The sequence below is a fragment of the Vicugna pacos genome, chromosome 30 (genome assembly GCF_048564905.1).
Source record: "Vicugna pacos chromosome 30, VicPac4, whole genome shotgun sequence".
NCBI lineage: Eukaryota > Metazoa > Chordata > Mammalia > Artiodactyla > Camelidae > Vicugna > Vicugna pacos.
In genome coordinates this window covers 21,466,117-21,480,918 of record NC_133016.1, presented here as the reverse complement: position 1 = coordinate 21,480,918, position 14,802 = coordinate 21,466,117, and the positions used below count along the sequence as shown (strand labels likewise).

The window sequence follows — 14,802 nt, the reverse complement described above, 5'->3', positions numbered from 1 at the left end:
TGCATGTGGTATGGGGTTTGGATCTGTTTTTTTTTTTTTTAATCGTTTTCTAAAGGGCTAACAGTTGTCCCAGAACCACTTATGAAAAATTCCATTTTTGCCCCAGTGCTGTGAGATGCTACCTTTAGCATATATTAAATTTCCATGTATACTTGGGTCTACTTCTCGACTTTATGCTCCATTCCCCTGGTCTGTCTTTTATGCACCAGTACTGCACTGCTTTAATTATGGAGGATTTATAATGCACTTAAATGTCTGGTAGGGCCGGCTTCCTTCATAACTTTTGCTTCTCAGTTTTTTCCTTCCTATTTTTGCATTTTAATCTTTTCCATATGAACTTTGTTTACTACATTAAAAAAAAACTTGTTGATATTTTTCTTGGGACAGCATTCCATTTTAAAATTAACTGAGAACTGACTTTTTTTTAAAATGGAAGTACTGGGGATTGAACCCAGGACCTCGTGCATGCTAAGAATGTGTTCTACCACTGGGCTATACCCTCCCAGAACTGGTGTTTTAATGACTGAGAATATCTTTACATTTGTATTATATCATCTGCAAATAGAGATGGTTTTATTTTTTTTCCAAGTCTTATGTTCCTAATTGATTTATCTTCTCAAATTGCATTGGTTAATACCTCCAGTATAAAGTAGTGGAGATATGGGTGTGCATATATATGTATATATACATATATTCAGTACATATACACACACATCTTTTATACTCATCTTAAGAAAGTACTATCAATTCCTGTTTCCTTGACTTTCTTTTAAAATCAGAAATGGGTGTTGAGTCCTGTCAAAGGCTTTTTTGGCCTTGCATTACTTTCCCCTGGCTGCTGTAACAAATCACCACAAACGTGGTGACTTAAAACAACAGAAACGTATTATCTTACAGGTCAAAAGTCCAAAATCAGTACCCCTGAGATGACATCAAGGTGTCAGCAGGGCCACGCTCCCTCTGGAAGCTCTAGGAGAGAATCTGTTCCTTATTTATCCCAGCTTCTGGTGGCTGCTGGCATTTCTTGGCTTGTGGCCACATCACTCCTGTCTTGCCTCCGTGGTCACATGCTTTTCCACTTCTGTGTCAAGTCTCCCTCTGCTTCCCTCTTGTAAGAACATCTGTAATTGCGTTTAGGGCCCACCCAGATAATCCAGGATAATCTCCCCACTTCAGTATCCTTAATTTAATCTTATGTGCAAAAATTCTTTTTCCCATGTAAGGTAAGAGCCGTGGAGTCCAGGGATTAAGACCTCGGTATCTTTGGGGCCCATTGTTCTGCCTACCACACACATCTATGGAGAAAGCCATGCTTTTTGATTTATTAAAATGATTTATTAGGTTAATAAATTTCCTAGTATTTAACCTACTTTGCATTCTTGGAATAAATCCCACTTAGTCATGGTAAATTCTCTTTTTATATGGTATTGGATTATTTTTGCTAATATTTTATTTACTACTTTTTGGTTGATATTTACAAGTGATATTAGTCACTAACTTTCTTCTTTTTATTTTATTTTTTATTTTTTTATTTTTTTTAGGGGGAGAGGGGAGGTAATTAGGTTTATTTATTTATTTTTAATGGAGGTACTGGGGATTGAACCCAGAACCTCGTGCATGCTAAGCACACACTCTACCACTGAGCTGTACCCTCCCCCCAGGAACTTTCCTTTTTTATACTCTATTGAATTTAAGTATTGTGTTCTGCTTGCTTTATGAAGTGAATTAATACATTGTTTTTCAATTCCCATCAATTTATGGGCCTTAGGGATATCTTTTTTTTCTCCTGAAGATTCAATAGTTACATTCTCCTGTGAAAAAACATCCAGTTCTGTTGCTTTTCTCTGCTCCTTGATTACTTTCTCTGTTTCATCTAAGAAAATTGGCCTGTTTAAGCATCCCATCTCAAATAGGGCAATTTTGGTAAACTGCATTTTCAGAATAAGCTAATCTGTTAGTCTTCCAAGTTTGGAGTCATACTGAGAAAAATCCCTTACCTCAATATTTAAAAAATATATGCTTTCTATATTTTTTCTTACATATGTATGATTTCCATGTTCAGATCTTTAATTCATCAGATATTTATTTTAGAGCATGATGTTAGAAAGGGCTCTATATTTAGTTTTTGGCAAAATGGACGTCATTGCTACAATAGTAATATTACTGGAATAAGCCATCATTTGCTTTCTGGTTGTAAATGCTTCCTTTATCAAATATTAAATCCCCATAGGTACATAAGGCCATTCCTGGACTGTTGTTTATTTTTTATTTACCTGATTATCAATTCTTAATGTAAGTATCATAGTACTTGAAAAATTTTTGGTTACTTTATGCTGTCTTTTTATATAGTAGGGTAAGTCTTCACTTATCCGTCTTTTCAACAATTTGTGGGCTATTTTCATTCACCTACTTTTTTTAGGTGGACTTTAGAATGAACTTAAGCGTAAAAAGAAACTCCATTAAGATTTTGATTTTGTTTGAAATTATTTTAACATTATAGATTTACTTGGGGAGAATTGAACCTTTTCAATATTAGACTTTCCCACCTTGAACTCCAGATATACTGAGATCTCTGCATTTTTTAAAGTAATGTTTCATAGTTTTCCTTCAAAAAGGCTTATTCCTAGGTAGTTTATAGGTTTTGTTGGCATTGTGAATAAGATTTTGTATTTTAAATTACATTTTTATTAAAAAATTTTTTTTCATGGAGGCACTGGGGATTGAACCTCAGACCTCATTTATGCTAAGCACACACTACCACTGAGCTATACCCTCCCCCAAACTACATTTTCAAATAGTTACTGTTGACAATTAAGAAAGCTATTACTTCTTTTTTTTAAAAAAATTTAAATTCGTTCCTAGCTTTTCACTTCATAATCTCTGATTTACCAAGTATCCTCTAGAAATAATGACAATTTGTTATTTTTGCCTCTGCCTGGAGTGAAAGAACTGAAGGGCATTTTAGACTTGAAAACTGTGCAGAACATTACTCTGTTCCAATTTTTACTGTGGAAGCTTTGATGGTGCCTGGGGACAGTCGCCGTTGCTGCTCTGGTCTCCATGTCCTTGCGTGGAGCCCGTTGCAGGGTGGAGGCTCACCCGCTGTGGCTTTCTTTGGCACAAGGTCACGATCAGCTGCTCGGCCTCCAACCGGACTGGGCAGGACACAGGCCCGGGTCCCGGCGTCCTGCGCACACCCTCACGGTTTCTCCAAGGCTGCTCCGGTTTAAGTCCCTGCTGATGTGAGCTTGCGGTTTCCTAGGGCTTTGCTGGCAAAGTCTGTGGACTTGTTTTGTACTGGTTGGTAATTAGGTTTCTATTTATTAATCTTCAGTGAAAATACTGGGGATCGAACCCAGGACCTTGGGCGTGCTAGGCACACACTCTACCACTGAGCTATACGCGCCCCCTGTTCTGTGTGGGTTGGAATACTGGCTTCTGACCTCTGTGCCTCTAGTCCCATCTGCTGCTTACATTACAGAAATTCCTACAAACTCCCATCTTCCTCATTGTGCTCTGAGGGGCCTGGGAACAGATAAGAGAGAAACAAAAGACTTCAATTTGCCATCTCTGACGGATGGAGGCAGAAAGCCTTCAGATTATAAAAGCAATGTAACGTATTATAGAAAATGTAGAAAGCACTGAAACATGCTAAGAAGAGTATTGCTTTCAACATTTTGGTGCGCATCCTTCTAGTCACTTTTTTCCCTACAGCGGAGTCTTTGCATTGCACGTTTTCTTAGATTTTACTTCCACTGAATGTGCTTCCGGTTGAGTAGAGTTGCCTTTGTAATCAACCTGTTCACCTGACAGGAGGGACACTTAGACATGTGCAAACATCAAGTGTGGATCCAGGCTGGGCGGAGCTGCGGGTGTGTGACTGAGGGCTGCAGGGGGTGAGGCTTGCACACTGTGGGCCTGTAGGGCTGGCTGGAGTGCGAACTGGGGTGGGGTTTTATTCTTGCCTTCACGATCTATTACTATGGCTTAAGAGAAGATTTAAGGACACAAATGTTGCAGTGATTTTGATTTTAGGTTTAGGAAAACATGGCCAAAAATGGCAGTTTCCACATCCCTTGCTGAGGCATTCCTGACAGCTTTCCAGCTGCTTCCTCAGATGACAACATACTTATTTTTGAATAACTAACAGCTACATGTATTTCACTGTTGTCTGCTCTCAATGAAAAAAAAAAAAGATCATCTGGTTCAAACGCATATGCTGTTTTGTTTCTGTGATCTGGTCTTGAAAAATCTGGATGTGTCTTCCTTAATTTCTTTAGCTTGTGAAACACTCGACAAACTCAAAGCACATCACCTCATTTGATCCTTCCAATAATCCCCATTTTACAATCTAGTAAATTAACACTCAGAGGGATCGAGCTCTTAGCTCCAAGTCCCAGAGCTCGTGTGTAGAAGAGCTGGGACTCAAACCCACGTATGGCATTAAAGCTTGTGTGTGTTGCCTTTAGAACTGCAGGGAAATATACTAACTGGCAAAAAGTTAGACGTGGTTCTTGTCTGCAAACAAGAGAAGCTGTGTGGTTGAGTGGTTTCTGAATACAGAGCCAGTTTCTTGTCCTATAAAATGAAGATCATAATTAGACCTATGTCATAGGATTGTTATAAGAATTAAGCAAGACATCCCATGCAAAATACTTGGTCTGCTGTTTGGAGCACAGCAAGCATTCAAAGTATATTAGGCCTAATTATTAATACTGATTAACAATAATTAATCCATGTTTGCAGACAAAGTGAGTTGATCCATTTGGTTTTGCCACTTTGGGTAAAAAAGATAGGAAAGAAAATGCAAAGGGAAGATTAAGTTTGAGAGCCCAAGGATGTCCTTGGTCTTTATTCCAAGTCTGTTGTTGCCAGATAGCTTATAATAAATAACAGAGATTTGGATAATATTGTTGGCTGAGAGTTAAAACAGTTCGTTGTGGTTGGAGGCAGCGATGAGGAGATTGTCTCTTCCTTGTATCTTATCTTCTCCAGCTGTAAACATGGAAATAGCTCCTGTCTCCCTGTCTTTATGGAGCGTGTTGTGGTCCTTTAATGCAAAGTGCAGCACACTTAAGCATCCCGTGGCCACTCTTCAAACAAAGTCAGCCTTTGTGTGTCACGCAAAGTGAGTGCCTCCTCCCCATTCTTGGACCGGGAGGCTCTCTGGGCTTCCAAAGGGCAATTTGCTAATTTGCATTTTTTTCCCTCCAAATGGGAGGTTATAAAATGAAATGCAAATATTGGAGAGTCTTCTCGGTCCTCTTCTCCTTTGCGGTTTCCTCAGTCATTCTCTCCCTGCCCCTTTCTGCCGTGTTCTCTGGCTGCATGTGCATGTGACCTGCTTTCTTCTTGCAGTCAGCCCCTCCAGGTGGGAACCATGATTGCTCTTTTGTCTTTTATAATTTCTATGGCAGCCGTTCTCGCACGGCATTACCGTCCTTGGAGGGGCGTACAAAGTGGAGATTTCCCCACCCCAGGTTCAGAATCCGCAGGTCAGGGATGAGACCTAGGGGTCTGCCTGTTTACTGAGCTGCCTGGGTGATTCCGGCTTGGGTGGCCCTTGGAGCCCATGTCTAGGGAAACTGAAACTGTGTTGCAGACGTCAGGATAGGATGGACGTGAAATGCAGCACAGAATTGGGTGTGGGGATGCTCCGGCAGCAGCACCTGTAATGCTGGTGGTGCCTTGGGGGCTGCAGGTTCTCTCTGCTTCCTCTCTGCCTCTGCACCTTCTGCCCTGAGGCCACATGATGGAAGCAAATTCTCAGGGGCCCCTGCAGCATGAGCCTCCAGGCTGGGCAGGAAGGAGGGGTACATGTGACTGAGACCAGAGCAGAGCTGGGGGAGCCGGCGGCGGTGGAGTTACCCTCCGCTAGGCAGCTCACGGAGACTTCCTTTTTGTCTGAGCCCACGCCCTCGACCTGGACTGCCCACGGGCATCACGGCAAGACTGGTTTATTTCTCTTTGGCTCACACGTCTCCTGGATCTGGTGTGCCTGTGCTCGCTGCTGGATCTGGCAAAATGTTTGTCTTAAAGAAATTTAAGCGGCGTTATGGTGGTTAAAGTACTAAGCCACTGATTAAAACTTGAATGCTGTTTACATCTTTATAATTTAGGCATTATTAAACCTTACATTCTGGGTCTTCAGGAGGTTTGCCAGGTCCTTGGATCTGCCTTCCCTTCTTTTTCATCTCCCTGCCTCACCCAGGACTCCGAGACCAGATCCATTTCCAAGGCTTACCTTCCTCTATTCTTTCTTGTGACACCCCCCCCAGTATTCCTCTGATACCTGATGAATTTTTTTTGGCTTTTAATTTTTTTGAGGTGTAATTTACATACGATGAAATGCACAGATTAATGAGTTTTTGAAAACTGCACTTATCTGTACAACTCACACCTCTATAGAAGGATCTTGATAGGATGTGGGTCCCATGGGTGTGTGTATTTCCATCATTCCAGGAAGTTCCCCTGTGGGACCCTTCCCAGTCCACCCTCAATATCTCCCCTGACTCAGGCGGTCACTGTTTTCTTTCTTTTCTAAAAAAATTTAAATTTTTTAGTTTTTTGGGAGAAATTAGGTTTATTTATTATTATTACTTTTTAATGGAGGTACCAGGGATTGAACCCAGGACCCTGTGCATGCTAAGCACTGCGCTCTACTTCTCTCCTGTTTTATTTCTTTTACCATAGAAATAAATCCTAGAACTGCTTGTGTGTCCTAGAACTTCATATAAATGGGATCGTACAGTAAGTAGTTTTTGTGTCCAGCATCTTTCATAACATAGTGTTTTTGAGATTCATCCATACTGTTTCACTGTCAGTGGTTCCTTCCTTTTCATGGCTGAGTAGTATTCCATTGCATGAACATACCGCAACTTATTTATTATTCATCAGTTGTTAGACACTCAGGCTGTTTCCAGTTTTTGGCTATTGTGAATAGAAGTCCTATGAACATTTTTGTACAAGTCTCTTTATGGACATATGTCTTCCTCTCACTTGGGTAAATGCTTTGGGGTAAAACTTTGGATCCTAGGGTATACGCATGTTTAGCTTTCTGAGAAATTACCATTTTTCAAAATGATTGTACCATTTTTACACTCTCATCAGTGATGAGTGAGAGCTCTGTTAGTCCAACATCCTTGCCTATGGTCAATGCTGACTTTTTTTGAGTTTTTGTATACATATATTTTTTATTAAAGTGTAGTCAGTTTACGATGTTATGTTAATTTCTGCTGTACAGCAGTGCTGACTTTAATTTCAGCTGTTCTAGAGGGCAGGGAGTAGATATCATTGTGACTTTAATTTGAATTTCTCTGTCATGTTAAGCAACTTGTCATGAACTTTTTGGCCAAAGGAATATCTTCCATGAAGTACTTAAGAAGTTCAACTACTTTGCCCAATTTTTATTGGATTGCTTGCATTTTTATTGCTAATTTGTTGGTGTTATTATATATTTGGGATACAAGTCCTTTGACAGACCTATCTATTATGAATATCTTCTCCCAGCCTGTGCCTTGTCGTTTAATTTTCTTTATAATCTGCTTTGATGAGCAGAGGTTTTTAGTTTTGATGAAGTCCAATTTCTCAGTTTTTTTACCTTACAGTTCATATATTTTGTATTCTCCCTTAGAAATATTTTCCTGCCTCAAGGCTTCAAAGGTATTTGCCCATGTTTTCTTCTGAAAATTTTATATTTTGGTTTTGCATCTTAGTCTGTGACCTATCTCACATTAGTTGTGTGAGCAGTGTGAGAAGTGTGTGTAGCATGAGCAGCATGTGCAGTGTGAGCAGTGTGCACAGTGTGCAGTTTGTGTAGTGCGAGCAATGTGCAGTATGAGCAGTGTGTGCAGTATGGGCAGTGTGTGTATGAGCAGTGTGTGTAGTGTGAGCAATGTGAGCAGTGTAAGCAGTGTGAGCTATGTGTGAAATGTGAGCACTGTTGCAGTGTGGAGTGTGTATAGTGTGACAATGTGAGCAGTATAAACAGTGTGTGAGGTGTGAGCAGTGTGAGCTGTGTGTGCAGTGTAAGCAGTCTCACTGTGTGCAGTGGGAGCAGTGTGTGTAGTGTGAGCAGTGTGTGTAGTGAACAGTGTGAGCAGTATGTGCAGTTTGTTTAGTGAGCGGTGTGAGCAGTTTGTGCAGTGTGAACAATGTTAGTAGTATGACCAATATGTAGTGTGAGCAGTGTGTGCAGTGTGCAGTGTCAACTGTGTGAGCAGTGTGTGTAATGTGAGCAGCGTGAGCAGTGTGCACAGTGTGCAGTGTGAGTAGTGTGTGTAGTGGGCAGAGTGAGCAGTGTGTGTAGAGTGAGCAGTGTGAGCAGTGTGAGCTGTGTGTGCAGTGTGAGCAGTGTGCACAGCGTGCAGTGTGTGTAGTGTGAGCTGTGTGTGCAGTGTGAGCAGTGTGTACAGTATGGGCAGTGTGGGTATGAGCAGTGTGTGTAGTGTGAGCAATGTGAGCAGTGTAAGCAGTGTGAGCTATGTGTGCAGTGTGAGCAGTGTTGCAGTGTGGAATGTGTATAGTATGAGCAATGTGAGCAGTAAAAGCAGTGTGTGAGGTGTGAGCAGTGTGAGGTGTGAGCAGTGTGAGCTGTGTGTGCAGTGTAAGCAGTCTCACTGTGTGCAGTGGGAGCAGTGTGTGTAGTGTGAGCAGTGTGTGTAGTGAACAGTGTGAGCAGCATGTGCAGTTTGTTTAGTGAGCAGTGTGAGCAGTTTGTGCAGTGTGTGTAGTGTGAGCAGTGTGTGCAGTATCAACAGTGTGAGCAGTGTGTGAAGTTGAGCAGTGTGTGTAATGTGAGCAGCGTGAGCTGTGTTTGCAGTGTGAGCAGTTTGCACAGTGTGCAGTGTGTGCAGTGTGAGCAGCATGAGCAGTGTGTGCAATGTGTGTAGCGAGCAGTGTGTCTAGTGTGAGCAGCGTGAGCAGTGTGTGTAGTGCGAGCAGTATGTGCAGCGTGAGCAGTGTGTCTCTAGTGAGCAGTGTGAGCAGTGTGTGCAGTGTGTGTAGTATTGTGTGCAGTGTGAGCATTGTGTGCGGTGTGAGCAGTATGTGTAGTGAGTACCATGTGCAGTGTGAGCAGTGTGTGCAGTTGAGCAGTGTGTGCAGTGTGAGCAATGTGTGTAGTGTGAGCAGTGCCTGTAGTGAGCAGTGTGTGTAGTGTGAGCAGTGTGGGCATGTGTGCAGTATGTGTAGTGAGCAGTGTCAACAGTGTGAGCAGTGTGTGTAGTGTGAGCAGTGTGTGCAGTGTCAGCAGGGTAAGCAGTGTAAGCATTGTGTGCAGTGTGTGCAGTATGAGCAGAGGGTGCAGTGTGAGCAAGGTAAGCAGTGTGTATAGTGTGAGCAGTGTTAGCAGTCTGAGCTGTGTGTGCAGTGTTAGCAGTGGGCTGTGTATGCAGTGTGAACAATGTGAGCCGTACAAGCAGTGTAAGCAGTGTGTGCAGTGTGAGCAGTGTTGTAGAGTGAGCAGTGTGACCAGTGTGTGCAGTGTTTGTAGTGGTAAGTGTAAGCGGTGTAAGCATGTGAGCAGAGTGAGCAGTGTAAGCACTGTGTGTAGAGTGAACAGTGTGAGCAGTGTTTGTAGTTTAAGCAGTGTGCAGTGTGTGCATTTTGAGCAGTGTGTGCAGTGTTTGCAGTGTGAGCAGTGTGTGCAATGTCAGCAGTGTCAGCAGTGTGTTCAGTGTGGGCAGTGTGTGCGCTGTGAGCTGTGTGTGCAGTGTGAGCAGAGGCTCTTCTCTCCCCAGCTTTACGCAGCTGTCCCCGAACCACTTGTCCGAAAGACTGTCACTTCCCCTTTTGGAGTCAATGGCACGTGTGTCTCTTCCTAGCTTCTGTCCTGCCCCATTGAGCCCCTCATCTGGCCCTCAGATCAGTGCTGTACTGTTTTGATTACTGTAACTTCCCAGAAAGTTTTGAAGGCAGGTGGTAAGAAATCTCCAACTCTGTTTTTCTTTAAAAAAAATTTTTTTTTTTGCCTGTTCTAGGTCCTTTAATTCCACATAAGTTTTAGGCTAATCTACAGATTTCTACAGAGAAAACTTCCGGGATTTTGATGGGATTATGTTGATTCTCTAGATGAATTTGGAGAAAATTGATGTTTTAACAACATTTACTCTTTCAGTCCACAAACATGGTATATAGCTACTTTTATTTTCATTTCTACCAGTAATGCATTGTAATTTTTAGTGAAGGAAGCTTGTATAACCTTTTAAGCATTTATTCCTAGTATTTTATATCTTTTATGTCATGTAAATGATGTTTAACTTTTTTGATGTATGGAAATATAATGGATTTCTGTGCACTGACCTTGTGCCTTGAAACCTTGTTAAATTCATTAGTTCTAGTAATTTGGGGGGTAAATTCCTTAAGATTTTCTATGTTCACCGTCATGTTGTCTGCAAACAAAGGCAGTTTTACTATTTGCATTCTGGCACATATACTCTTTTTTTTTTTAATCTTTTTTTGTAGGGGGAGGTAATTAGGTTTAATTATTTATTTTATTAATGGAGATACTGGGGGTTGAACCCAGGACCTTGTGCACGCTAGGCACATGCTCCACCACTGAGCTATCCCCTCCCCCTCGGCTCGTACACTCTTAATTTTTTTCTTGCCTGATTTCCTCCTCATTAGGAGGAAAGTGCTCAGTCTTTCCCCATTAAGCTGTTAGCTGTAGGCTTTTGTAGATGTGCTTTGTCAGATTGAGGACATAGATAATTTGTGTTTTTTCTTGCAGTCTCTTGTTTTTTGATCAGCACAACTATGGGTTCACTGATTTTATTTAACTTTTCAAGGGACTAAGTTTGGGTTTCATTAGTTTTCTCTATTGTTTGTCCATCTCTATTTCATTGCATTCCACTAATTTTTATTTCCTTCCTTCTCCTTATTGCAGGTTTAAATTTCTTCTTTCTGTAGCTCCACAAAGTGAGAGCTTAGATCATTAATTTTAAAGCCTTTTTTTTCTTTTCTAATACTAGCATTTGGAGCCACAAGTGTCCCTACAAGAACTATTTGCTGCATCTCATAAATTTTGACGTGTTGTTTCTTTCACTATCTGTTGGTTTAAAACATCTTCCAGTTTCTTGTTGAATCCCAGACATTTAAAAAAGACTCAGTTTAAATCTTATTTCTTCTCTTTCCTGATGATTCTAGCCTACTTTTTCTTTTCCACCTCATTTATTATATCTTTTCTCTATATAGTCTTATATTCTATTTTAGTCTCTAATTTTCCTTATGCATACATGTTTGTTTTGTGTACATGTCTTTTAATGACTCCCTAAGTGAACAATGGGCTCTCCGATTGTAAGAGCTGTCATATTTCAGTACCTTGTCTGTAGTTGATATACAGTTAGCAGGCATTTCTTCAACACCATTAATGTGGAAGCTACTGTGGGTGATAAAGATTGGGTGTAATCCAGATGTGCTTTGCAAAGTTAATTTTTGGAAGATATTAGTTAATGATGCAGAATAATATACTAAGAGATACTAAGAGCCAAATAGGGGGGGATCAGCATCCAACACTCCAGGTATCCAGAAGAGGGAAAGGAGACTATGGGACAAATTATTTGAGGAGGACTTCAGAGAGGATGTGGGATTTGAATTGGCCCTGAAGCATAGGTGGGATTTCAGTGAAGAGGAGGAGATGCCCTTCCCGTCATGGGGAAATCACATGCAAAGGTCCTGGGGTAGAAATGTGTGCTGCCCACTTGGTGGACAAGGGAGAGACCACCATGGGAAAAGCCAGGGGAGAGAATCAGGGCTACTGGAAAGCAGGATATGGGGCTATGGGTTTGGCACACCCTTTTCTGATGGCAAGTCTGTGGTACCATCCTGGTCCTCATACAGTTTTCTTTCCTGCTTGGCCCTCCTATTCTGACTCCTGCCAGTCAGAGCTTCTCCCCAGTGCTCTCTGAGTAGCCTAGGAAGGAGGGTCCGGGCCAAATCCCCCACCAGTTTGAACTTGGCCGTGGGCATCTTTGTTTTCTCTTGGAGACCTCCTTTCTTGGTTGCCTCTGGAGTCAGTCACTCCTCTGAAGCAGCAGTTCTGGCTTTTTAAGGCTGGTGGCCAAGAGGCCTGGTGATTAGGTTTGTTTCCAGGAAATCCTAGTCTGGCGCCACCCTCCTTACCCACCTCAAAGAGTCCACACCCTTGATTAAGAAAAAGAAAACCACCTTTTTGAAGTCAAGTGTACTTCTCTAGGAAGACCAAAGCATTTCTGTCTGCAGATCAGCAAGGACATTGACCCTTTGCGCGCATTCATTCCCTCACTCCCTTCGGAGTCTTTGTGTTCATTGTTCTAATGTATCTGGCTGGGAACACAACTCACATTTTCATCCCCCAGAATTTTACAGTGGACATTTGGTGTGCATAATATTAAGCTAGATTTTTGGGGTGTGTGTGTGTGTGTGTGTGTGTGTACAGCAGTGGTTCAGGACTTGGAAGAAGCTGCAGGCCCTTGCAGGCGCGTTGGGACAGGAGGCCTCTCTCCTGGGGGATACCAAAGAGCAAGCTCAGAGCTGGGCAGTCTGACAGCCCAGAGGAGGGAGCGTTAGGGCTGCTCGGGAAGGCTGCCAGAGACCGTGCAGGGTGAGGGGCTGCATTTGGATTCAGGAGGGGATAATGTAAGCGTCGTCTTAGAGTTGCCACTGAACGCTGCATTTCAGAGGCAGTCCCAGGCTTGCACGGCTAAGACGGAAGTGTGTGTGCAGGTGGGTGGAGAAATGGAGCTTTGGTGCAGGCTACTTCCTTGGGCTTCCTTCCTAAGGCCTAAAACTAGGCTCAAACAACAGCCACAACCTGTAGAATTAAACATATTTCTAACTTAGATTTATTTATATCCTCATGTGTAAAATTTCTTATATTTATAATAATCTGTTTGTTTAAATGCTGTGTGAGTTATGGTCGGTTAAGTTTCTGGATCCAGGTTGAAATCAGCGTCAGTCCTGCTGGGTCGCTCTGGGACCCCTGTCTGCTCAGCCAGGCCGTGACAAGTGGCAGCAAATGGAAGAGAGCAATTCTGCTTGGCCAGTGCCCAGGGCTGGGTAGAGAGTTGTCTTCAGGAGGTCCCTACCCGACCCAGTCGCAGAGTCGCACTTCCCTCAGCAAACTGAGGGCTGGACTGGAGGTGGTGACTTCAAAGTTCCCCAGGACACACCCAGAGGCGACCTAACCAACCTCCCTGAGGGACTGGAGTCTGGATCAGACCACCTATTGCACACACTTGGGGGAAACCGGGGAATCAGCTGCATGGGGGCACTTCAGGGGGTGTCTTTAGAACGCCTGGCTTGTTGGTTTGGGGAGCTAAGGGGACTTTGATTTTTAAAATATACTGCATCAGGGACTGCTGCTTTGGGAGACTGAGGCAGCTTCCTCCAGCCTCAGAGCACGTGGTATAATAAACTAGGAATAAATGGCTCATTTAAAGTTAAAAAGTTGGAGCCAGACCATGCGGATCCCTCTGGCTGCTGGGCTCCCCTTCCTGTTACGGTGGGAAGCCGGCCCCTCTCCCTACTCCTGGGGCCTGGCTCAGCGATGCCCTTGACCCTTAGACCAGGCTTCTTGGCTGTGGGAAGAGATGTCAGGGTCAAGCTCTGGTCACAGGGAACACCGTGTACCCCGGTTTGGTGTGAGAGAGTTTCCCCTTGGCGGGATGAAGGGTCACCCTGCGAGGGCCGGGGTTGGGTTCTGGCTCCCTGTCTGCCCTGATCAGGGCGTGGTGGGGACCCTGGGAGGGGCCCCGAGCCCGGCCAGCTCCTTCATCCATGTTCCTCTCAATCCTCTGTCACTTCCTTCCTGTTTTGTGGCCCTTTCGTTGCATAATTTAAAGAACTTTTCCATGGCTACATGCATTCCCAACTTCTCTTTTGTCTTTCTTAGTCACATGTGTCTGGGAGGTAAAGTGTCTCAGAAACTCCCCACGGCCGGCTTCCCCGTGTCCCACCCCGTCCGCGCTCTGGGCCTCGGGGCTGCTGACATCGCGATCCCCAGGCTGACACAGGGTTGTTTTTCTCCCCAGAGCCCAGACATCCTCAGCACCGTTGGCTACGACAGCATCATCCAGCATCTGAACAACGGCCGCAAGAACTGCAAAGAGTTTGAAGACTTTTTAAAAGAAAGGTGCGTGTGTTTCTCTCCGGAGACGGAGGGCACGGACTGCTCCCACACGGTCAGGGACCACTGGCTGGTTTCGTTTGTTTGTTCAATAGTTCCCAAGACCCTCTGCTGTACGATAGGAAATGATACCCAGGAAGCAAATGATATCTTTGTCCTAAAGCTCTTAGGAACCCGTTTGAGAGAGATTTGTGAATGAAACAGCAAACAAAATATAGTAAAATACTAAGTTATGTGACACAGATAATCCTGAAGGACCTCACGGGAGAGGGGAGATGGCAGAGGACTGGCGGAAAGGGAGGAGGAGGTCCTTGAAGGGTCCCTCGACTCCATAGTTGGGGGGCTTTGGTGGGCAGAGGAATGTCCTGATATCTATGGGAGGACAGCAGGCTGGCTGGGTGGTGACAGGCGGGCAGGGCCTGAGTCAGGGATCCCTGGGTTGAGGGAGCAGTGAGAAGGATGCAGGGGCCAGTTATGGCCCTCCAGAGGGCAGTGGTCTGGGGGATCGGCATGGTTTAGAGGATTTCTTTTCTCTTCCCTACCCTTCCTTCCTTCCTTTATTAATTTAATTTAATTTTTTATATATATACTTTTATCAAAGTATAGTTTACAATTGTGTCCATTTCTGGTGTACAGCACAATACTTCAGTCATATGGGAACATATATATATTTATTTTTATATTCCTTTTAACCATAT

General features: G+C 43.4%; 1 protein-coding gene across 1 annotated transcript in view; it reads left to right on the top strand.

Moving 5' to 3' along the window:
- The window catches only part of PSTPIP2 (proline-serine-threonine phosphatase interacting protein 2), a 74,396-nt gene that overhangs the window by 24,815 nt on the left and 34,779 nt on the right, over positions 1 to 14,802 (top strand). Inside the window, exon 2 of the mRNA XM_072952287.1 lies at positions 14,010 to 14,110. Within this exon, the coding sequence (XP_072808388.1) occupies positions 14,010 to 14,110 (101 nt within the window). The remainder of the gene's footprint in view (positions 1 to 14,009; positions 14,111 to 14,802) is intronic.